The sequence below is a fragment of the Arvicola amphibius genome, chromosome 8, assembly GCF_903992535.2.
Source record: "Arvicola amphibius chromosome 8, mArvAmp1.2, whole genome shotgun sequence".
NCBI lineage: Eukaryota > Metazoa > Chordata > Mammalia > Rodentia > Cricetidae > Arvicola > Arvicola amphibius.
The window spans coordinates 121,126,323-121,152,904 of NC_052054.1; the positions used below are offsets into that span (position 1 = coordinate 121,126,323).

Genomic DNA, 26,582 nt, shown 5'->3' on the forward strand with positions numbered 1-26,582 from the left:
ATTCACCAGTGTCTTATGGGTAAATATATTATGATAAAAGGAAAAATTGAAACAGAAGTCAGATGGTGTGAATTCCATTAACATAAATGTTTGCAAGAGCTGAGACGACATACATAGCACATTCCTTACTTGTTGCACACTCACAGGTAGGAGAAATGAAGGGTCAGTCCCTGTGAGGATGAGGTTTCTATCATGTTTTTTTTTTTTTTTAAGTTATGTGTGTGTATGGTGTTTCACTCGCATGTGTGTGAGCAAGCAAAGCCCAAGGAGACCAAAAGACAGCATTATATCTCCTGGGACTAGAGTTACTGACAGCTGTGAGCCTCCATGAGGGTGCTGGGAATCAAACCTGGGTTCTCTGGAAGAGAAGCCAGTGCTCTTAGCCACTGAGTCAACTCTCTTGCCCCAGAGACTTCTCTATAACGCAAAATTTTTTCATATTCTGATTGAGACAATGGCTGTACAACTCCGTGGAATGTTAAACATATTAATTGTCCACCTTAAATGTAGTTTGGGTGATATATATTTATTATTATGCTATATTGTATTACTTTTTATTATATAAACACATACCTCTCACAGAATTTAAACAGACATTTCTAATGTTTTCTGTAATTCACACAACACTATACTCATAATATCGAATTTCCTCATAATTTTTCCCATATTTTGACTAGTCTCATGAACTGTAACGAATGATCATTATTACTTCAGAGATATATTTTAAATTTAGTGTTACTTTATCTGTAGGTGAAATTTTTGAATTATCCTAAAACTCTTTATTTTTTCTAAAATCTTTTACTTGAACCTAACTCCCTATTAATATGTCACAGTGTAGATTCTGACAACACTTTATTAGACAAGTTTGTTTCATGGCTTTTTCCTTTTTTAAATTATACATTTTACTAGAATATGCCAATATGTATGTCTGTGTATTGGATTTTTTTAAATTTCCCTTTGCTAATTCTTCAGGCATGGATTTGTATTCAAAAACCTAAATATTTCATTAATTTTGGGAAATCCTTTTTGTGTATTATTTCTTATATACAATTTTTCTCCCATAAAAATTTTCACTTTGTCTATATGTCCCTTACCACATTTTCAAATAGCTATCTTTGGTATCATTAGATTTTCACTTTTCTTTCAGTTTTCAGTATTTTATCTCGTCTTTTATAACTTTAAATATTCAGAAATAACATTTTTGCAGGCAAGTAACTTGTATTTAAAATTATCCACATTTAACATATTAAATCTATCTTTACTGTTTGTAGGGGTAGTATCAAATTTTTAAATTTTTTTTATATTCCCCCTTTTTGGCTAACTGACCTTTTTCACATATGTGGTATTTTCTGTGTACTTCTTTATTAACAGGAAATAACTGAGTTTTTCCTATTATTTCCAGTGTTCAGTACATTTTCTCTTCCAAATTAGGTGTCTATTAATCCAGGATATTTTTGTTTTAATCCAATAGAGTTAAGGGAAATTTAGGACATCTAGTGACAAAACTTAGTGTTTTTTAAAGCCTACCTAAGTTATCCAATTGGAAGTAAAGTCACAAATAGTGCCATGGCTGGAGGGAGCACCTCCTCGCTCTGCCCGAGGTCTGCTCTCTGTAAGCAGCTGCTGTTTCTACTGGTCCACTCCACTCCATCACCAATGAGTATTTGACCTATGCTTGTTACCCAGCTAACACAGTTAGAATGAGTTCGAAGACATATCACCCAGTTGTCTTCAAAGTCAGGCCAACGGCTGATTATAGCTTGATACACTCATTGTAGGATGTAAAGATATGGTATAAATACCACAGTCTAGAATTTTCCAGAACTTTTTATGCTGACCATTTAGTACTTCCACTTTGAGTGGTTCTCCTGTCTCTGCCTCCCATGTTCATTACGAGGCTGCGGCTGAGAACATTTTCTCTCTAATGATCAACTCCATTTAAAATTATCTTTTAATATATCATATTTGTTTATTATCCTAGTTTGGATACATCTAAAGCATCCGTTTTCATACAAATACAGACTATTGCCTTTGCTTGGTTATTTGAAAGCTTAAAAGCTTAAATTTCAATGTGTAGATCAACAATAAAAATGGTTTAGTACAGAACACATTTTTATATAGCAACATATTAGCATATACTTTGATATATTCCAGTTTCTATTTTATTTTCCCTGTATCTTCCCTTTGTTTTCTTCTCCAATTTTAACTTAAATTTTGCCATATTATATTTATCCTTGTGGACTGGTTTAATTCCTTTCTGGTAAAGAAGAGTACTTACATAAATCAAATTAAGAGCAGAAAGCCTAATTCAGGTTCTGTTTTCCTCTTATTAATAATTTTTGTGGTTTGCATGCCTGTGCCTTTAGAATAGCAATTTAAATTAATTTAATGTCGCATTCTGTGTTGCCGCTGTAATTATAAATGCTACTCCACTGTAAACAGACAAGCTATGACTGAGATCTTGAGTTCACCTACCCTCTCTTATTTCTGCTACATTTAAAAGAAATTAAAATTCACTTCATTATAATTTATGTTTTTATTGATGTCTATTTTGTGTCAACACAGTAGCCAAAATTTAAACATCATAGTTTTTAAAAATATAGTAAAGTACATTTTACAGTAAAATTTCCCTCGATATTATTACCTGTTCAGAATCTATAAGCCATCCTCAGATTACAAAATCCTGAATTTTCAGTTGAATAATTTGACATCTATTGACTTGAGGGTTTAAGTATCAGAATAATACTTAAAAAGTGTTCATTGTCAAAATAAAAATGTTTTGAAATTATTAGCCAAACTATTCCAAAAGCTTTCTTTCTTTTTTCTTCTTTTAGTTTTCAAGACAGGGTTTCTCTGTAGCTTTGGAGTCTGTCCTGGAACTTGCTCTTGTAGAACAGGCTGGCTTCAAACTCACAGAGATCCATCTACCTCTGTTTCTTGAGTACTGGAAATAAAGGCATGTGCTACCACCACGCGGATCCAGCTCCAAAAGCTTTCTAAAGAAAATCATGTCAGTGGTGAAATAAGAAACAATTATTCTTTAAACAAAAGAAGTAACCTTCAGAATAATCTATTTCAAGCATGAGGTCAGGAAGCTACAGACATTAACTATCCAAATGACCAGTAGATGCCCTCTAAGGGACAAAGCACTGCTGAAGGGCTCTGTCGACTGTATATTCACTATAGTGAAAACAGACAAAGTGAAGATAGTCTCAAGGAGGCAATGATTCTCCAATGCATGTGTGCCCTCCAGATAGAGAGACCCAATAACTGGAAACCAGTGAGAACCTGAAGAGGAACGAGGAGGCTTGGAAGTATACGCTTTCACCACAAATCTCTAAGGAGTGTAGGAAAATAAAGGTGAACTTAGAAATATTGGAACACACCATGAAAGTCAGTGCCCACATGAAAAGCATGCTAGGCAGGCAGTGGCTCCTCTGCTCACTTCTCTCTGATATGCTATGATCAGTTTACCTAATTCTAAGCTAGAATATGTTCATATCCCATAACAGTTTAAGATTCAGGCGAGGCTTCCTCATGCAGTAGAACTCATGAATAAGAAATACGTGTCAGTCCATGTTGCCTAAGTATAGATGTATGCAGCGTAAGAAGCCTCGGCACTCCTCATCCGACAGCCTATATTTTTGTGCCATCTGAATGACAGGTACATTTGCACAAACATGTTTGTACTTATTTAAGCATACTTATACAACAACGTTTTGCTATGTGGGAAGAAAGAAGTCATTGTAATTAATGTTGGCTTAGGAAATGCCCTGAGTCCACTGCTGCACAACCTCACCTGCTTGCAGGATCACAGGCGTCTCTGCACGTGTTTCTCTAGGATTCAACTTTGTCAGACTAAAACCCGATTTCATATGCTTCATTATGTAATCAAAATACAGGGCACACATGAGCCTGGCAGGAGGATTTGAAGTTAAATTTGCAGTGAGCAAGCATAATCTCTCGATTCTTTGTTGCAACTTATATGCTTTGATGAACAAGGTGAAGGAAGATGTTCTCATGGTTCAAACAAATACATATTTAAAAGTGAAAAGCTGTGATTATTTTGACAAGATGTTTTTAATTCATTAGAGATTTGCAACAGTGGATGGGGGAAATTGCACATCAGAGAGAATCTTATGGTTGACTGGCACCCTTGCCCCCTAGACATAAGCAAATGCAGACACTATTTTCATCCAATGTGAACATTTTTGTTGCTCTATATTATAAATATTATGTTAGTAAATCATCTGAAAGAGTTTTTCAAAAGTATTCAGATTTCTTAAGTTCACGCTCAATACAGCTATGTGAAGAAAAAAGTCATAGAGACTATAGCAGAAAGATAATGGATCAAAAGAATTGTATGAAATCATTCCTTTGAGTTCAGGCACCAGGAGATATATAATTTTATATGGGGTGCAATTTAGCTATATGCAAAGAAATTCACGAGAAAGGATATCTAAAATAACTATTTATTTGAAACAGTAAAGATTTAAGATTAAATGCTAAGGGAAGTAATGAGACAGAGGATGAGCTATTATAACTCATATTTAACTATTAGGAATTTCAGTTAGCTTAAGGGGAGAGAAAACAGTTATTAAGATGTGGCAGAGAAACAATAAAGAGAACAACAACTAGAGCAGAAACAGGAATGCTTTATGACATAGAACAAATTATTCAAAAAAGCACAACAAAAAAGATGTGTGTGCCTTAGGCACTGGTGAAGCAGCTGCATCAAATTACCAAAGGGGCAAAAGGGCAGAGACAGACACACGGGAGAAAAATTTAGAAAAAGGGGGGCTTTTAAAATAATTTAATATTCACTATGTGATAAATAGTGTCACACTAATATGACCTTCATGAAAAAAATGAAATTTATTTGCTTTTTTTTGTTTATTTTGGTTTGAAAGGTTTTGATGACATGTGGGAAGAGGGCATTTTTGTGTGTGGCTAAGTCTTAAACACTCAAACTCACAATTTCACTCCAATGTAAGTATTTAATAGGAAAGAAAAATGTGGCCATCAGAAATTAAGAGTAGCCAGGATAGTTGAGTCGTCAACACACTGTTTTGGGAGAGAGTATAGGTAAATCTCTGGAAAAGAATCTAGGGTCATCATAAATGAGTAGAGGACATTACGAATGACCACTAACAAAGAGCAGGATGCTAATATGTGGAAATAAATAAGGTAGGAACATGAAGTTTGCTGATGACAAGTAGAATAAACTAAATGATTGTCTGGCAAAGGAAAAAGTAGGGCTTTCACAATAATGAAACTAAAGCACTCAACATAATTAGCAAAAAGTAAATAAATAAGGAAAAATGTAGAAGTTGGGATCATATGATATGATTTTAAAACTTATTTGATATTTGGAAAAAGAGAATTCAGTCAAAAAAGGACCAAGATTTGTGTGGATATTACATAAAGAAGATATATCAAACAAAGTAAATATGCAAAAGTATATTTACTATTATCAGCCCTCAGAAAAATTCTAATTAATATCATGACAAGATACCACTATATATCTATAAAAACAATTGCAGTAAATACTCATTGATAGTAATGAAAGAAGGCAAAGACGCTGAGTCCCTATTTCTCTGGTATTGACCATGAGACCATAAATAGTTACAGTGGGAAAAAATATGAAACTTTTTTGCAACATTAAATATACATTTACCATAGTACAGAAAAATGATGGTTTAGATTTGCACAAAAACCTGCCCATAAATGTTCACTGAAGCTTTATTTATAAAATTCCCAAACCAGAATCTAACCAGATGTCCTTCAAGGGTTGAATGAACAAAACAAATGTGGACTGTGTATACAATAATTATTATTCAGCAAGAAATAAGAATGAACTATTCACCATAACTATGCATTAACAGTTGAATGAATTTCTGGGTTATAGTGCCAAATTTTTGAAAAATGAAAAGCTGTTCCTTATTAGTGACAACATGTATGATTCTAGCTATATGATATTGGATTGGCTATTATAGAGAAGGGCAGCATTTCAGTGATTCCCAAGGGCTAGGCAGGGGAAAGAGCATGGCTTGAAGAAAACATGAAGAATTTAATGGTGGTGCACCTGTATAATCTGACTATTGATATTAACTGCACAGTTCATAAAGCTTTGAACTTCACATGCATAGACAGACAGACAAACACACACACACAGAGAGAGTGAGAGAGAGAGAGAGAGAGAGAGAGAAAGAGAGAGAGAGAGAGAAACAAAAAGCATCTGGTGAAATTCAATTAACATACCTGTTTCAGTTAATAATATTGTACTAATGTGCATTTCCTAGATTTGATGAAAAGCAAAATTATGTAATTACCATTGAGAAAGTGGGTCCATTTCAACTTAATATACTAAATACGTTAAAATAAAAAGCAGCAAAAATTAATAGAGATATCTAAAATTTGCCGAGGAGGTCTGTACACATAGCCTAAGGTTTCTCTAGCGATGCTTTTTAAGTATTTTTCACAAACCTCCCTAAGTCATGTCTCATTGTCATCTAGGGATTGTGTCAAAATCACATTTCAATCTTAGATCATTTGTATTGCACCAATTCTATGCCTATGATATATAGATAAGAGATGGACATACATCTATATTTACAAGATAATTACTGTAATGTGAACAATGATACAAAAACAGGGCATTTTCTTTGCAAGTGGATGTGGCCTTACTAAGTGTTGCTGTTTTAATATGGACAATGTGTAGCTAAGACAGATATTTATTTCTCATGGTTCTACAAGCTAATAATTCTGATATCAAATTTGTCAGCAGAAAAAAAAAATTCTAGCCTTCTCTGTGGTCTGCTGATGACTGTCTTCTTACACCCCATTACATGGTGGACAATGACAGTAAAGGCATCATTCCCAAGTCTTTTTCTAAAGCCACTAATCCAATCAATGACAGCACCATCCTTATGACTTAAGTTTCCCCCAAAGTCCCTGTTACATACTTGGGTTTCAGCATGAATTGTAGTTGGGTCCCAAATATGTATTCCAGAACAGTTGTCAGGTTTATGTAGATGGAGCGGCAAGGCTGCGTCCCACCACCCAGCTAGCTTTACACCTGAAATAATTACATGGAAACTATATTCATTTAAACACTGTTTGGCCCATTAGTTTCAGCCTCTTATTGGCTAATTCTCACATCTTGACTAACCCATATATAGTAATCTGGGTAGCACCATGAGGTGGTGGCTTACCAGGAGAGATCTTAACCTGCATCCAACTCAGAGAGCAGAGGCATGGCGACTGCCTATGGTGACTGCCTGAAGCGTCTGCCTGACTGCTTTCTTTCTCCCACAATTCTGTTCTGTCTACTCTGCCTACCTATGTTCTGACCTATCAGGCCAAGCAGTTTTCTTTATTAATTAACCAACAAAAACAACAGATATACAGATGACCCACCTCCATCAGGTTTACTTCCTTACATGCCAATTCTCAGATATTTAATCCCAAGTGAGCTCTAATCTTGACCATGTTACTGGCCCACTTTGGGCAATAACACTAAGATAAGTAAAAGTTTAGAAAATATGTCTTACACTCTTTTGTGCTGCTTAGCTACCTTTGATGGAAAATGGAGGCATGCTTACTGATAGACGACATACTGTAAGGTCTGAGGGTAAATAGAGGAATGCTTACTGATAGACGACATACTGTAAGGTCTGAGGGTAAATAGAGGCATGCTTACTGATAGACGATATACTGTACCCTTTGATGATAAAAATGATGGACGCATGGTTGTTGTAAGAGGAGCGGGCTGCATTCCCAGCTCAGCTAGCTTAATCCCTGAAATAATACATGGAAATCTGTATTAATTAAATCACTGCCTGGCTCATTAGCTCTAACCTCTTATTGGCTAACTCTCACATCTTGATTCAACCCATTTCTAATAATCTGTGTTCACCACAAGGTTGTGGCTTACCGGGACAAATTGAGCATGTCTGACCTGGCAGATGGTTCCATAGCAGCAATCTCTGACCCTGCTTTCTTCTTCCCAGAATTCAGTTCTGTATTCTACACCCATCTAATGGCTGCCCTATCAAAAGACCAAGGCAGTTTTCTTTATTCAACCAATGAAAGCAACACATAGAAAGAAGACCCTCCAATACCACATGCTTACTGATAGATGATATACTGTAGAGTCACATCTGTGCTCTCATGAAATTTCAGACATTTGAATAGAGTTATTTCAGATTAACTAAATCCAAACTAAACTAGAACAGAATGGAATATGCAATAGCTGAAAAGGGAGAGAAATTATAATCATTGATGTATTTGGTAAAAGATTAAAAATTTGTTTTCTGATATAACTTATTTTCTCAGTGAAGTAAAAATCAAAGTCCTCAGTTCAAAGAGGAAAGAACTACAGAGAGTATTAATAATAGGAAGTTAGAGGAATGAATCATTCCTCTGGCAGCTTACTCTGAATTATGAATTACAGTTATACATATCAAGTAAAACTAGCAATCATGAAGGTATTTTCCTTTTTCTTAGTCATGGTAAATAACCATGTTCAGAAATAACATCAGCAAAGAATTCATAGATAATTGATATGGAGGAGGGATTGACAAGAGAATTCACAGATGAGAGAAGGAAGAGAACACTGTGATGCATTACTTTTCTGTTACTGCAATAAAAGACAATGACAGAGCAACTTATAGAAGAAAATGACCATTGGAGACTTAAATGTTGAAAGAGCATGCTTGTTCATTTCCCAGGTGCCCAGACTCATGAAACATTCACAGAGAAACTATATTATTTAAATCACTGCTTGGCCAATCACTTAAGTATATTGCTAGCTAGCTCTTATATCTTTGTTCAACCCATTTCTATTATTTTGTATTTTACCATGAGGCTCATGGCCTAGCAGCAAGGTTCTGGCTGGCAGCTCACACCTTTCTTCTCTGGCAGCTCTATGGCTTCTTGACTTGACTCCACCTACTCTCTATATATCTTTTCCATCCTGGCTATATTCTGTTAAGATATTGGCCAGGAGCAGCTTCTGTATTTACTAACCAATAAAAGCAACACATATACAGAAGGACTTCCCACACCACTTAAAGTTTTAGAGGCTTAGTCTATGGCCATCATGGTTGGGATTATGGCAGGAGGTAGGCAGGCAGATGCTGGACCAAGAACCAGACAAGGAGAGCTAACTTAGGATATCTTGGGCTTTTGACACTTCAAAGCCCCAAGTGACACACCTCTTCTAACAAGGACATATCTCCCAATCCTTCCCAGATTGTTCCACCACCTGGGTAGCAAGTATCTAACCATATGAGCCTATGAGAGTCATTCTCCTACAAACCACCTCGTGTAATACCAAGGCTTTTATTAAGAAGTGGAACATTGTGGAAATTCTTTCTAACACTACCGGAATTCAAGAGCAGTTGCAATGAGTACTGTTGACAGAGATTTCTTTGTTGCCTGATTCTGCATCCATTCAGTCCCAAAGAAACACACAGAGGCTTATATTAATTTATAAACTGGTTGGCCTATTAGCTCAAGCTTCTTATTAACTCTTATACTAACCCATAATTCTGGTCTGTGTTAGCCACATGGCTTAGTACCTTTTATCAGTGAGGCATTCTCATCTTGCTTTTTCTTGTCTGGGTGATAACTCCAGATTGAGACTTTCCTTTTCCCAGAATTCTCCCATTCTGGTCACCCCACCTATATTTCCTGCCTGGATACTGGCCAATCAGCATTTTATTAAACTAATTCAAGCAACAAACCTTTACAGGGTACAAGAGCATTGTCCCACAGTACTTCCCTTTTTTTTCCTTTTCAAAACAAGAACTCTGAATCAAGTCTCCTTTGTTTAACTTTTTTCCTGACCATTATCCATAACAACTTATAACCAACACTCTAAACAAAGACCATCTATAATCCATTTTTTGGGAATGTGGGCATAGTTTTCTAGGCTACTTCCTGCTGATTAGGGGCACTGATAATCTTCTGGGGACCTAAAGAAAGTTTAGGATTATGGTCAAGTCCTGACTGGAATAGTCTATGAGGCTTGATCATCTTAGCCAGCAATCTTGAGGCTTTTTTGTATGTAGAAACCAGAGAAAACTCCAACAGAGGTCCTTTGAAATGTTGAATCAACTGGGCTATCCACTCCTATTGGAGATTTTTCAGGGGATCTTCCTTGATGAAATTTGATTTTTCTTAAGCCAGAATGAATCCAGAGCCTCCCATTTCCTATAGAAACAAGAGCAAAACCTCTTCTCCAAAGTAACATATCTTTTGACTTAAATTTTGAAGTCAAGGCATTTTCAAATAATAGGTTGGATTAATCCTGAAGCATTTATAATTAAATATCTTTCAGCAGCTGCTGCTCCTTCCTCAGCCATCAAACAATTCAAAGACAACACAATAACATAAAGTATCCAGAATCTCTTTATATTTTCCATCTTTATATGACTTTATTTTAAACTCTGTTTCTTTTACTTTTATTTTTAATTTTTGGTTTTTTGAGACATGATTTCTCTGTTTATCTTTGGCTGTTCTGGAATTCACTGTGTAGACCAGGCTGCCCATGCACTCACAGAAATCTACCTACCCCTGCCTCCCAAGTGCTGGGATTAAAGGTGTGCGCCACCACCACTGAGCTCTCTCTCTCTCTCTCTCTCTCTCTCTCTCTCTCTCTCTCTCTCTCTCTCTCTCTCTGACTCTGTCTCCCCTCTCTCTCTCTTTGTAAAGGACTTCATCCCTTTTGGTTTGTTCCCAAGCCTACATATATTTTTAAATACACTGTAAACTGTTTAGAGGCTTTAAAAAAAAAAGAATCTATCTTTACTGTATATCTCTCTTTTTCTGACCACACAATCTTTAATTTGCTAAGCAATATGGCTAGGATTAAAGCTGTATTAAAGCTGTGACTTTGACGGATAGATCAATCCCATTCCTTAGTTTTCCCGAGATTCTAGCTTCATGGTAAGGTACTAGCAGGAGCCACGTTTATTGCCATAACTCTGGATTTTCAAGGTTCCCGCCACCACCAAGAAGCATGCTGTTGGCTATTCATAGATACCATTTAAGTGTTTGGTGGTGAGGCCTCTTAAAAGAACTTTAAGGTTTTTAAAGCTAAAGCTAAAGAGTCAGGAAGCCTCTCTTAAATGAGATGTGCTTGCTTCTAGCAAAAATAGTCCCTCCAAGAAAATGCTGCTACTAAGTCATGCTTAACTCTGTTCTTTTGTTTCTGAAATTACTTTCCAAGCTCTTGCAAGTTTTATGTGGATGTAGTTGTCCACATTGGCACTTTCTGCCTATACTTCCTGCCTGGTTACTAGTCAATCAGAGTTTTATTAAACCAATACAAGTGACAAATCTTTACTGGGTACAAGATCATTGTCCCACTGTCAAGTACTACTAAAGTACACGAGTTGGAGGGGGGAAACTAAACAGGGAAGTGGTGGGGACAGGCAGTGAATGTGTTAGCAATCTAGGTTGTTTTGAGAAACTGATGTTGAAACTCATAAAGACAGTAAATCAAGCACCAATATAGTCAAAATGTGATGAAGTGAGTAGGATATAAGTATCTATGATAAAATTAGAAAGTGGCTCACAGTCCCATATTGAAGAATGTGCTTGCAATAAAGTGTGGTTTAGAGGAACAATGGAGAAGGAAATGTGGTATACAAGCAACAATAAAGATCAAAGAGAGAAAATAAATCATCAGTCTATATATTATTCTGATGAACACTTACTGGTTTCTCAGTTATAGTTGAAGTCCTGCTCAGGCTAGGGGCAGCAAACATGTCAGAAACTCTCCAGGTTCAGAAGGATGAGGTCTGTGTTACTATTCCAAGAACAAATTTAATGCACACATACAGACACCACATAATAGATCTATAAAAATTCCAAAATAAATAATATGTATCTCAGTTAAGATGCTTATTATTCATTATAAACTATAAGTCTCTTGAGTAGGATTAAAGGGAGGGAGTTACAGGCTCCATTAGAAAAGGGAATCAATATTCTCCAGGGAGCACCAGCTTAAACAAGAGGATAAATAGTTCATTGAAGAGGTTGGGGATAGAGAACGTTTTGCTGATGAAAGGCATTGAGTTCCAAAGTCTGCAGTGAAAAGACAATCAGAGGTGAGTGAGAGGTGAAGTTTGACTGGTAAATATATGGACAATTTCTAGAATACAATGGCTGGCATGTTTGCGGTGACCCAGGTAAAGAGGGTTATTAGCTCAATGGGATTAATCCCAATGTTATTTTAGAATGAGGAAGATAGTCTGCTTCTGTTTGGGAGCTAGGAGTTTAGTTTGTGGAGGAAGACATGTGAATGGAGATAATGAAAACCATGGTAAAAAAGATAATGAAGAGGCAAATTACTGTTAAGAAATGTCACTATACCCTATATTCTAAAGTGAGTCTAGAAGTGACTAATTAGAAAATTAAAGCAAGAACAAAGTGTGATTGCACATATAAACAGCACAAATTTGTTAAATAAAAGAATATTTATATGAGTTTTTTTAAGCACATAGTATTTGGGGAATACAGACATAATTTATTATTACTGTTTTCATATGCCTTTGATACATTAATTCATATATGTAAAATAGTAAACTTCCATTTATTTTGAAAATATTGGTAATAACAGTTTTCTAAAAAGTATATTTAATTTGTCACATAACTAGAAAGTAGGCAATGAAATAAATTATAGGTCACCTCTAAGAAAGAACTCATTAGATGTTATTATAAACTTGTAAATTATAAACTTGTAAATCAGAAAAATAATTTTAAATGTCTACTTTTTCATGGTATTTATGACTTTTATATAAGGTTTCTATATTAAAATGTTTTATATTTAAATATATATTTAGGTGATTCAAGATGGTTCCATTGGCAAGAGCTTGTTGTGCAAGCTTAAAGTCTAAGTCCTGATTCCTAGCACCCACACAGAAGTGTTGTGAATGTACACACCTATAATCCCAGCACTGGGGATGGAGAGATGGGAGGAGAGAGGGCTACCTGCTGAACTGACACAGTGATCTGGAGGTTCAGGGAAAGACTACCTCTCAAAAAAAAAAAAAACAAAAAACAGAGTGTAGAATAAGTGAGGCAGACTCCTGGCACTGACTTCTGTCCTCCACACATTTGCAAACACAAGTACACACACTGAAGCACTGATGCAAATAAATGCATATTTAGATAATGTGGTGGTTTAAATAAATATGGCCTCATAGACAGACCGATAGAGACAGAAGAGAGAGAGAGAGACAGAGACAGAGACAGAGACAGAGAGACAGAGAGATACGCAGGCAAGCAGACATACAGACAAATAGATACCATTAATTGCTAATAGTAAGTTTTTAATTTATGGGTTAGAAGTGTCACTTAGACATATGCTATGATAATAACATACAAGCACCCATGCTTAATTCATCCTGCATCTTCATCATTAACAGTATTATTTTTAATAAATAAAAAATATGAATCTTAACATGTCTCTGAGCTCAGCTGCATATGTAAGAAACTACATAATTTAGATATTCCCTTTCTTTTACAAAAAGAAAATACTTTAATCATAAATGACTAGGCAATAGCTCATGTGGCATAGTTATATCTAACCGGTATTTCTGGTGTGTTTTAGATTGATTTTTGGTAACATGCTATTATAAAGTTCAACAATTTCTTTCTCACTCAAAATAAAAAGCCAACTCATATAATTATCCCAAACCATAGTGAGATCATAGCAAAACCCAGCCTTGTGTGAAGACATGTAGTTGGATGTTTATGTGATAGTGTCTAGCAGCTGGTGAGAGTGATACTCCAATGAAGAACACAATGTACAGGAAGACAGGAAAGTCTGGATTTTCATTGTCCACTCAGTGGTGTGTGCTCCAAGCTTGCGTGATCTTCGCAGTAGCTAGGGAGCATGCTCACTACCAATGAAGAGAACCTTACTCTGATTGGTCTTCCTTTCTGATACAGAGATAAGTGACAGAGTTGGAGTTTGTCTAATAATGTGTATAGTGTGGATACCAGCTACTGTGTTGAGCTGTGTAATATTAGAGTCATGTAAGATACTTGATATTAAGTTCTGAATGTAATCTCAGCTCCAGGGGTATGGACATAGAGTATCCAGAGATAGAAACACAGAGGACACATGTTGAATTATTTAATGAAGAATAAATACCTAAGAAAGAAGGTTTTAGTACTTATATAATGTTGTCTGGTAAACAACACAAGATAATATAAGGGAAATCTGCATAGATGACTTTTCTCAAAGGGAAAACTCTGTTAGAAATATTGTTTTCACTGTGCATTGTTTTCTTGGTGGCTGGATGACCAAACTCAGACAAAGGATCTTCCTTCTACCTTCTTGAATTCTCCTTTTCACCATAGAAAAGTTACTAAGCTCTGCATTTTTGTAGACGCTGAGATTTTCACAACCGATGTCAAGCAATGTGAAAGTAACATAATTTAAGCACTTGTTGTATGATGTATCCTAGTGCTCTAAGTATTTACATTCACTGTGACATAAAGAGAACTTCCATAACAAACAATGAAGACATACATGAAGGAGTATCCATTTTTTTCCAAAAGATTAATTCTTGCTATTTGTACAACAATTTATTTCTTACATTTTGATTTGAAGGACATGGATATTAAACTCAATCCAACAACAATTGAATTGAATATTAGCATTTATTTTTGATGAGAATTGCTTTAAAAATTCTTAAGCAGCATTTGTGGGATATTGTAACATTTAGTGCTTGTTTACTCAGGTGAATGGTTTTAAACTTTTTTGTGTTTTGGAGCTCAGACAAATTATAAAGAAGTAAAAATTAATTTTCATTATCTATTTAAAATAGAAAAATATTTATAGATCATTTTAAGATTAATTTGAGTGTTTAATATTACTTCATTTAAAGTAATAAGAATAGATAATAAAATTCTGCAACTCAAAGTTTCACATGCATATACAAATCTAAACCATTAAAAATGTGATTCTTATCTGTTAAATTATGTTGTCTGTGACTACTATAACTTCACATCAGAAGATACTAGTGGAGAAATATATTAAATATTTTTATTCATTAGCAATGAGGAAAATAAAATTTCTTCTATTAAGTCAACTTTTAATAACAATGGTATATTTGATTTAAAATAGTATTTGTTTTGATTGGTAGTAATAAAGTAAAAATATAATATGAAATATTTTACTAACTTGGGATATTTTTAATCTCATTTATTCACACAAATTCTTTTTAATATCTAGTTTATTTGGCATATAAGATAACAAGGAGAAAGTACATGTCATTTAAGAGAAGTTACATAGGAAATATACAGCTTATTTATATAAAATATTGTGTTAAGGATTAAATTTCAAAGAACTCTTGAAATGTATCTTATTGATTCATTCATACTGATATAAAAGAACTTTTGCATCAAGTTTATTGCAATGGGCATTTGCTGTAGGCGTTCTTCACAAATCCAGACAAAGCCATATTAGTTATAAAAGAACTGCTAAATTTTTAAATCATACTAAAACTTTCTAAATAAAGTATGAACCTTGGCTTTGATATTTTTTCCTTATAAAAAATGATATTTCTTCACTAATGCAATATGTTCTCTCTTGGAGAAAGAAATTAAAGTCAAAATATTTTCATGTTCTGTTTATGCTCTACATTTAGAAAACTCTTCAGACCCATATTCCAAGAAGGCACTATTCATTTGCAAACAGAAAAGCCAAATCATTATTGGGTAGAAGAGGACGTATTATTAATCACCAGAGGTACCTAACCATTTCTTTTAATATAGCATAATGATACTTTAAGTATTACTTTAGCAATCAGTTAATACTTGCCTTGGGTGCTTTTTCAAATATAACAAGGCAGATTGGAGACCCTCACAACACAAGTATTAATGCATAAATAATCCATGCCCTTGAGTCTTAATACTTCTTTCTACATTATTATGTCTTGAAACCATTAGTATTGTACAATATGTCCTTTTTTTTTACCAGCACAGGCAACATTTTGAGTGAGTCACAATGAACATGAAGTATACTAATGAAATATTTTATATTATAAATATCAAGCCCCAGTTTTATTACTTTTTAATAAAGAAATTTTGATCTAAAATTAAGAATTTTCTCTCATTTTGAAGTTCAATTTAGTATATTATTTGTCCAAAAGAAACAAATACTACATTTCACTAACAAAGAAATAACTCACTGGACCAGAATGTTAGTGTTTCACATTTCCTTTTCTTACTTTTAACTAATTCCTTCTTTTTCTTTCCTCTCATCCAGCCCAAGATTTTGTTTGACTGATGAATTATTGAATTCGGAAGGATGCGATGCCAGTGGACAGAGGAAGACTCAGTTCTCTTCCATAGGATTGTTAGAGAGACAAATCAGAGGGCATTCCCCCCTTATACTTAGTTTCAAAATGTGCCAGTATAAAGAGAATGAACCTTTTGCTTTCTAGTCATCACAATATGTAATAGGTCATTTGTTTTCTGTCTCTCACAATAATAGTAGTTGAAAGACTCCTGTTGGCTTTCTCTTCCATGTTTACCCAGGATACAAGGAGGTCTCACTGCTGTCACTGGCCCAAGCTTGGATCTTTTGCCTGGACTAGGCAGTGCATTTTTAACGGTGTTTCCACATCTGTATTTTTACTCCTCCTCTCCATACTCTAATTTCACCATTGCCATCTATTAATATACAAAGAAGATCAAACCTTGTGCTTGAAGCCACCAGGTGTCTTCCATTTAATTGAAAATGAGGCCTTTTGCAATATGCACACACACACAAGGGTCTTAACTGTCTGCTAAACTTATTGTTGTCACACTCGCCTTGCAATAGTCACGTGAGTTTTCTGACATCACCACAGAAAAATTCAGAAGAGCTTAGCTACTTGTCTCAGTTTATCAAGTCTTTGCAAACATCAGTCAGCTTTACGGTAAGGATTACCCCCTTGAAAATATAATCATTTCCCATGACCAAAACGTCTGATCATCTCCCATGCTTTCCTTCATCTCTAACATTTGATATATTTTTTTCTTTCCAATACAATATCATCTATTTTTTCACTACTTCTCTTAGTCTCTGCTCTATTTCTGTGAAGAGACACATTTATCAAGGCAACTTAGAGGAGTAACATTTAATTGGGGCCTTGCTTCAGGGGTTTCAGGGGTTAGTACATGATCATCATGATGGGGAACATGACAGCAGGCAGTCACAGCACGGGAGAAATAGTTAAGAGCTCTGAACCACAAGCAAGAGACAGAAAGAGAGAGACAGGTTCTCACACTGGCGTTTGATACCTCAACATTCACCTGCAGTGGTACCCTTGCTCCAACAAGGCCAGATTTACTGCAACAAGGCCACCCATTCTAAACCTTCTCAACAAGTCCCACTTCCTGGTGACTTTTGTGGTGACATTCGCATTCAAACCACTACACTGCTATAGTGACTAGAATACTACATTAGATAAGGGCGTAACTGCTTGTTTGTTGGATCTATAAGCAAATAATAATCCTGTAAAGTTGGAGAGATAGCTCAGTACCTAAGTGTGCTCACTGCTCTTTGCCTCTATTAGACGGCTCATAATTGATAGTGACCCCAGGTCCAAGAACCTGACTTCATTCACAGGTGCATGTCTGCACATGGTGCACATGTAGATAATTATGTCTGCGCATATACACATACATAAAAACATTTTTAAGTAAGGATAACACATATTTAATAAAGAAAGGAAGAAAGGAAGGAAGGAAACTAGAGCACTATCCATATGGAAGATGCTATTTATATTTTAATATCTAACTATATTCATTAAAATTGACTCTTTAAAATCCTCCCATGAATAAAGTCATGGCTACATAAACTTTAAATCTCGGTGTTTTTAAATTCCTTGTTATTAAATCATAGTTCTACTAATAGAGCTACATGAATAATAACTGTACTTTTTAAACAATTTACAACCACTCTTACAGCATTATAACCTATGAAAACCAATTAATATACTTATAGGTATATCTGCTGATAATTACTATTTCATCGGCTCCAGCAGTATTGAAACATATATGGACATAACATGAGGAAGAGGGCTTGACTACCAGCACAGAACTTTCACAAAGCGACCCCATCTAAATGGTGGCAAATACTGTAAGATCTATCCCTGCTGCCTTAAAAGTAAGTCATGAGGGAGAATATATCACCTAGAAAATATTCAAAGGAGGCCTGTATTGGACCAGTGGGAGCAAGTACCCCAGCAAAGAGGCTGGGATAAAACGACAGTAATAACTTAGCTTCTCCCCTCTTCCTGAGTTTGCAATCCAAGCAGGTAGAGAGTTTCACTCTTCTTATTTAAAAGAAAAACAGCTGGCTTCTAAGACTAGTGTGGCCATTGGATATCCTGGAGATCCATAAAAGGGAAATGGTGCCGATCAGTTTAACTGTTGTTTTGCTATATAGAAGTTACTGGTGCTGCCACACTTGAAAAATAGCAAAGCTGAGAAACAGCACTCAGATGGTGGAGTTTCTAATGAATATGAAAGAAGAAAAAAACAAAACAAATGAATAGTAACATCTCCACTACCTTTCTGCCTCCAAAACAAAAACAAAAGTATTTGCTGATGTTTTCCCAGCCTAGAAGTGGAGACCACCTCAAATCACAATGAGCCACTGTGTGTATTCTGTAATCCATGGTTTGTAGATGGTACTAAAGCTGTCCAATGAGGTCAGAGTGGTTACTTAGGCTGGTCAACTAAGGAAAACAGTTTCTGCTGTCTGCTTCTACCACAGACTTAATGCACTATGATGGGGCAAGAAAGGGCTAGCAGCTGTACAACTGGCAACAGAGAGAAACAGAATGGGAACCACAAACCATCTGTTTTTTGGATTGTATTAAAGTTCTACAAAGAAAACCAAGGAACTTCTCCAAGGCACCAAGGAAAGTTCCCTACATGAGCCATGGCATGCTCACCAGAGGAATGCTTTTCCCACTCCAGTTTGCTTGTGTGGTTTGTGGTTTCAGCGTTTGCTTTGGTTTTGATTGCATTCTTGTATGTATTCTGACTCTGTCTCACAGCAGGTTTTCCCTGTCCACTCTTCCCTGTGGTTGATTCTGCAGTAGGATCTGTGCTCTACCTTCTCCTTGTGACTAAAGGACACATTTAGGGCCTCAAGGACTATTTCAGAATGAGTGAGTTACTACCTGTAGGCTCATGGTTTCTTTGTCAGCATGATTTTCTCATGAACCCAGGTTTCTGGTAAATTTGCTTCCTAGTAATAAAATACAGTGAAAACCACAACATGAATGTGATTCCTAAACTTGCTTTGTTTTCCTTCTCCACAGAATTTCAAGGATATCTGAAATAATACCCAGAGAATTAAGGCCATTACATTTATTTCCCATCATTTGGGAGGGAGAAGCTGTTGAATTTTCCAAGTCCCCCTGTCCCTTTCTATTCTTTATATGAACGGCTAAATTACTGCCCTTGTGCTGTCTTGTTGAAGGAACTGAAGCAGCTACACTCAGCAACATTTTGGCTGTTTCCAACCCCTTTCCTTCCAGCTACAAGTGGAACAGACGCACGGTCTGCCTTCCAAACACCGTGGTGACAATGTGATGAGGCTACTTAGCCAAATACAGTTTCCTTGGAACAAAATAGCCAGGACACTCCCAGAATACCTGATGCAGAAACACAGAGAGCAGATGCATTGCAAATTCTATGATTGCTTCCAAATCCCTACAACTTGAAATGCTTTATAATCTCGCTGAGGACAGTGATTGAGCCTGAAAGACTCCTTATCTCATAACAGCCCAATACTGTTAAGTAATCTCCTGAACACTTATTCATTAGTGCTTTGTGTAAATTCCTCGGAAAAGAAACATAAATTATTTGTAGAGGTGGCTGAGATCATTTTTAATACTCCTACCCAATTTTAATCACTTCATAGATTTGTGTAAGATAAGATAGCAAATTGAAACACAACTTGAGTATGGATATGGAAAACGAAAAGCCCTGCTCTACACTCTTCACGAGAAGTCAATCTTTATTCATTTGTGTAAATAAATAGTCACATGCAAAACACTCTGTGTTCAGGATAAATTGTGTATGTGTGTCTGTAATGTGTATGTCTGCTCATGTGTGTTTGTGTGTGTACATGTGTGTGCATCATATGTGCATGTATTTTGTGTGAATACGTATGTGCTTGTGCACATATGTTCATGTGTGCATGTGTGTATATGTGTTTCAAGTGTGCATGAGTGCTTAGTGTTTGATAATAAAGGACATACTTTAAAATTGAAGTAGGAAATATTGATTTCTAACTAAAACACATACTTCTATCCATTCATATGTGTGATCCTTGCAAGACCACCAAAGCGTGATAATGAACTTCTGTAGAGTGATGCTTTAACAATATTCAGAACCACAGACAGTGATTGGAAAATCTTTATGTTGCTTAGCAAGTATTAAGTTTTATTTGGAAATCTACATGGGTTATTCTTCCCAAACAGCAAAGTAAATGACAACATATATCAGTTCAAAATATTCTGTCCTTAAGAACCACACAACATCCATAGAAGACTAAGAAACACAACAAGACACAGTTTCTGTCAACATCCAAATTACCACTAAAAGTAACCTCTCCCCTGAAGTTGCTAAGCAATTTCAAGCAACCTGTGGGACTTTAAAGCAAGACTCTCATAGTTTAGACATGACCTATATTACTCTGACCTTTGGGTAATTACAAAGTCAAACTTGATGTTATGATTAAATCTCTGAAAGACCTATCGGCAGCCCCTCAGAAGTAATCAGAGTCTCCCTTCACTTGTTTCTGTGAGCAATATTTCATCTTCAAAGTTAGTATCCTTTTTTGCCATTGGTGATGTATTTGATTGAGATCCTGGTATTGATAGACAATTTAAATTAGAGGATTTTGACATTAATCGAGAGTAATTTTGATCTGCTATATCAGTATCTACTGGACATCAATGAGATGACAGTATTTATGTCACAGTCAAAGGGAAGATTGTCAAATCACAGTGTTTGAAATTGTTCTAAGGGGAGTGGGGTTCATTGGGAATCAGTTTCTAATCATAGCTGGGTTTGCTCATTCTGAATGATTAATAGATTTGAAGATATATTTTGAATACATTACAGTCTTTAAGTCAAACTTGATTAAAAAATAAAATTAGATAATTGTACTGAAATTCCAATGACTCAGTATTGTAAATATTAATGAAACCTGATCATATTATATAGAAACATAACATAATTGGAATTTTGCATCAAGTTGATTATTACAAAAAAATTATGCCCCACTGAGAAAACAACTGCCACTGTTTAGATAGAAGAGAGTAGAAATGGATCACTCAGAGCCATGCTTTCTTACCACAGGATAGGCAAAGTTTAGTTAGTTGTTCCTCTCAGATGAGTTATGTTATTTATCTTCCCATGTTTGAATCTGTCAGGGTCTCGTAAGGACCAGAAGCTGCTACCATTACCTTAATGATCAAATATTACCGAATAGGACTGAAAACTATGTAAGTTGTACACTAACTAATGAGAAGAAAAGAGTGTTAAGGAACAGACAAACTCCATCAGGGAAGACTGATCAACCTAATCACCAGAATGACAAAGGAAATACAGTAGAAATGATGCTGAACTGCGTAGCATTCACCAAAATTCCAGAATTGAAGAAGAAGTTCCCACAGTTGAAGTGGCCAAAGTCATTCCTCAGAGGAGATAGCATTTCTATGCTGGTGATGGGCTTTCTCTGCCTAGAGGTTATATTCTGAGAAGACAGGGAACACAGACCTAGGAGAAGCAATATCTGCTAGCTTAAGTCTTCCTTTCTGTATGGTGTCCCAATGAGGCTGCTTCTACAGAGAGAAACCTGTCAGTTGATTCTGCTGCTGTGATGAGAACAGTATTTTTGCGGTAAAGACAGTGGGTGGGCTGATGGAAATGTCTACACAGTGCCCAGGGGAAAGGGATAGTAAGAAGGAAGGTCTCTCCATCATGAGACTCACAATCTGCTGCATTCACCGGCTCTGCATAGAGCTGGACATATCAGTTATCAACGTTTCCAGAGCCTTGTGGTGGCATCAGGGAAACAGAACACAGCATGGAGAGGAAGAGGCTAAGCACAGCCTTAGGAAATCATTTATATGTGGAACTTAAGACAACCTTTGACCAAAGCTTCCCACAAATCTTGATAACAGTCCCAAGCCACCCAATTGTCCTCTGCTCTCAAGATGCCACTCATAACTCAGAAAACAATGGAGGCAGTTTTTAAGGGACCAACTGCATATCCAAGAATTAATTCTAAGTCTCAGTCTTTATGGTGGCTCCATAATTCTCTTCTAAAATAAGCTAATTAGATTTAATAATAAAATAATTTGCCTAATATTCCACAATCTGGAACCTGGACATAGTTTCAACAACAAACAAGGCTCAAAGCCTGGCAGATAACCCCTAAGCTGAAAAACTTAAGATATTTTATGATATCCTAATATGCTCTTTCTGCAACTTACTTGTCTATTAACATATTACAACACTGTTATTGGTATTGCAAATGATATGGGTGTCTGTTTTTAATTAAGATAAATATAAAACTCTCACATCTGGAATATCATACATTTTGTGAGTTACTAAAAATTATTGGTTTGGAAAAACATACCAACATATCAATAAAAATTGAGCATAAGCCAATTCCATAATATTCACAACTGCCAAAAATCTTCCACCATGCAGAGATACAGCAACCCTGTGCTCAGCAGAACAAAATTCCTACTTAAAATAAATATTCATTTCTATCCACTTCTAATAAATGGCTTCCAGTTGACGCAGCCCTAATCTTTTAACACAGGTTTGATCTTGTTCTCGACACTCAGAAAGGAATTATTATATCAACAAAGATCAATAGAGTTAGAAATGGATTTCATAAAGATTATTTATACCATTCTCTGTAATCTTAGCAATGAATAGTTTCTTGTAATGTTTTCCAGTGGCAGCATTGAGGAAAACAACACACTTTATTCATGCAAATTCATATCAATATAGATCGATAATAGTTAAAAGTAGTTCTTACCTATTGACATCCCAGATTTTACTAGTCATATCCAGTGAGGCAGAGGCCACAAAGTCACCACTAGAGTGCCATGTGCAGGACCATACTGCGTGGTTGTGTCCTTCAAAGGTCAGCATGCATTCGCCTTTTGAAAGGTCCCATAATTTAACTGTGGAATCACCACTTGAAGTAGCCAACTTGTTGCCACTGTTTTCAAGAAAACAAGACAAGTGGTTTAAAAAATCATTCATGTTTTTCTTTGAACCATGTGTACATTCATATATATATATATATATATATATATATATATATATTTGTACATATATATTCTATTATGAGAGGTGTGTGTTTAATTGAGGTTTGTTTGCTTTAGTTATACACTTAAATGGCTAGGCTTCATCATAATATTTGAGTCTACTCAATTATTTACTTTGATTGATTATAAATTCATACTATGAGATAAACAGCTAATGTGTACTTTTAAATTAGATCTTCTAGAGTGCTTCTGATTAATTTACCAAAATAGCATTTTCCTTTTTAGCCTGAGTTGAGTTCAAGGTTATGTGTTACACTATATGAAAAGGGAGACTTCAAAATGCAAACTGTCTAGATGTTTTAAGACCTTTCAAAAACACAATAAGGAGAAAACTGTTGTCATTGACCCACGTAACACTGATTAAATCTTCAAGAAGATGAAGAATGAGGCAAGGTTTTTTGTGCTATATCATTAAAGTGAGATTTTTAAGGTACTGAGTAATTGACAATGAATCTTTGAATTTTTCCATTGAAGTTATTAGCAGATATTTTCAAAGCTGTGGCTTTCAAAGAGTGGACACTAAATTCAGTTAAAGGAAACTGTGTCTGCCCATGATCAGGAGCAAATAACTTTTCCGGGGTGTCGGGCAAAATATCAGCTGCAAACAAATTACACTTTCATCATCTTTATGTGAGTTGACCTAGAATATTCTTTGTATTCCCTTGGTAGCTTTCACCCACTGACTCATAGTGGCCTCTGCCTCAGCCTGTGTTTCATCATGGAGACACATCTTTTCGGTGTGCTTTTAGCATCATGCTTGGTTAGTTAAGGTGCTCAGAAAACACCCCACTGTAAAGAAGTAAAATTGGATGAATGTGTGAATAAAGTCAAGCTATGAATAGAGTAGGAAAGTATATCTACTGCCACTTTCCTAAACCAGCATGGATCCTAACTCCATTCTAAATACTAATCTTATCCCCACTGATAAGTGTAGATCTCACCCTATATCGAGCAAACGTCATTTCAAAGTTGCAGGAGATGATCACAGAAAGCCACAACTAGTCAAAATGTGGAGAACAAGTGACAGGTTGGTACCTAGCCTTAGTTTATATATGAGCAACACAATGTCCACACCCAAGATTCAGGAAACATCACGGAAGAGGGGAAAGAAAGATTCTAAGAGGCAGAGGACCAGAAAGTGTGTTGTTAGATGACGTCTTCTGTATGTAAACAGAGTGGCATCCATTAAATCTCCACAACATGATGGTTGAAACAAGACACGAACAATCTAATAACAGTTGATATACCAGTGTCGATGGGAAAGTCTCGATAGACTCACCCTTAGATGAGGAGCTACAGGCAGATAGCAACTGCTGAAATTCTTCCCCAGGGACAATCCTTGTGATTGGTTATCCCATACCAAGGAGTGGCCTTAGAAACATGTACATGCAAACAACACTGGATGGAAACAGCAAGTTATATGTGTATGTTTATTCCTTTGTACACATAACAATAATGGCTAAAGAAGGGAGGTTATGGTTTGGAAGGGACGAGGTGTCACACACAGGTGGTGAGGAGGGAGGGAAAAACACGAGAAGTGATGTAATTATATTTTAGTCAAATTACAAAAAGAAATGTCAATATAGTAAAGTTATTTGGCTTTTAATAGTGAGCTTCTTTTTATTTTAAGTGGGATATGAAATTTTCATTTGTACAGAGGCAGTGGCCAGCACTGACAGGGAGCTCTAGAAAATGCTACAGGGACAGTGGATTATATGGACTGAAGACATTCCCATTAAAGTCAGCAAAGACTTTCCTTTAGATTAGCATAGCTGAAAATTGCTCTGTGACAGTCATGTTTCACAGCTACAGAGAATATAAACATATTCTTTGCTCTGTAGTGACCATTTGCTCATTCATGCACTTGCCATTTACACTTTTAGAGTTTGGTATTGAACACCAAACAATAAAAAATACATTTATCTAAAATATTTAAAGGGGGAGGGAAGGGGGAGAAGGAGGGGAGGGAAGGGGGAGGAGGAGCGGAGGGAAGGGGAGGAGGAGGGAAGGAGATGGAAATTTTTAAATATAAAAAAAATAAACCATGAGAATGAAAAAAAATAAAATAAAATATTTAAACAAAACATGAAACAATTTCTTCCTTTTTCTCTGACCATTTTTTTATGGGTTAGCAGGCTACCATGGATCAAAGCCTTGGTCTAGGATGAGAATGACTACTGAGATTTTTTGCCTTTGGCTAAGAACTCTCCACATCACTTTAATATACTCTTTTAATTTAGAATACAACTGGGATGTTGTACTGCCATTTCTTTATAAGTATCACAAGCTGATATTTAACAATAAAAATAAATAATGTTTTCAGAAGTTTTAAAATTAAAGTTCATGGAATATCCACCCCTATCCACCAGACCCTGCAAGCTACTAGCTTCATCCTGCCCCCAAACTCACCTTTCCTCCTGCAACCTAGGTGGAACTCTGAAATACAGCCTGCTACAGTATTGAGGGGAACAAGAGGTGAGTGAACAGCTATTTGGTGGGACACCCAACTCTCTAAGACCTCCATAGTGGGACAAAATTCTGAGGTCCTCCCCCAACTGCCTTGGCTCCTCTAGCCAGCCAACAGGACAGCTTCCTGCAGGTAGGATACCCCAATACCAACCCCCATCCACCGGGCCCCTCAAGCTACTAGCCCCAGCCCATTTCCATACTCATCTAACCTCCTGGAACCTTGGCAAAGCTCTGAAACACAGCTTGCTACATTACTTGGTGGGGGGCAAGAGCTGGCTACAACAGCAAGCGGAACAAGTGAGAGCATCAAGAGAGTAACCAGGAGAGAAGACCAAGAGAGCAAGCTTAGAGAGACCTCAGTGGCTCCCCGAGACATGGACATTGACAGTACAGACCATACCAAGAACAATTCCAAGATAAAGACAGCCACTGCAAGGATTGAACCAGACACAAAGACACTGCCAGCCTCATGTGAAGGAAGAGATGGGTAGGCACCAGTGCAAGAATTCATCCAACAACATAAAAAGCAACTTAACACCAGAACCCAGTGGTCATACAAGAAGACTTGATCATCCTAACCCAGAAGAAGCAGAAGAAAACAACTTTAAATGTAACTTTATGAACATGATGGAAACATTTAAAGAGGAAATGAAAAACTTGATAAGAAATGGAGAAAAAGACAAAAAAAAAAAAACAATCAAGCATGTGAAGCAAAAAGTTCAAGACTAG

The 26,582-nt window shown here is 36.1% G+C and overlaps 1 protein-coding gene across 1 annotated transcript in view; it reads right to left on the minus strand.

The window, feature by feature from the left end:
- Window positions 1–26,582, minus strand: part of Spag16 (sperm associated antigen 16) — a 961,928-nt gene that overhangs the window by 425,990 nt on the left and 509,356 nt on the right. Inside the window, exon 13 of the mRNA XM_038341053.2 lies at window positions 23,090–23,275. Within this exon, the coding sequence (XP_038196981.2) occupies window positions 23,090–23,275 (186 nt within the window). The remainder of the gene's footprint in view (window positions 1–23,089; window positions 23,276–26,582) is intronic.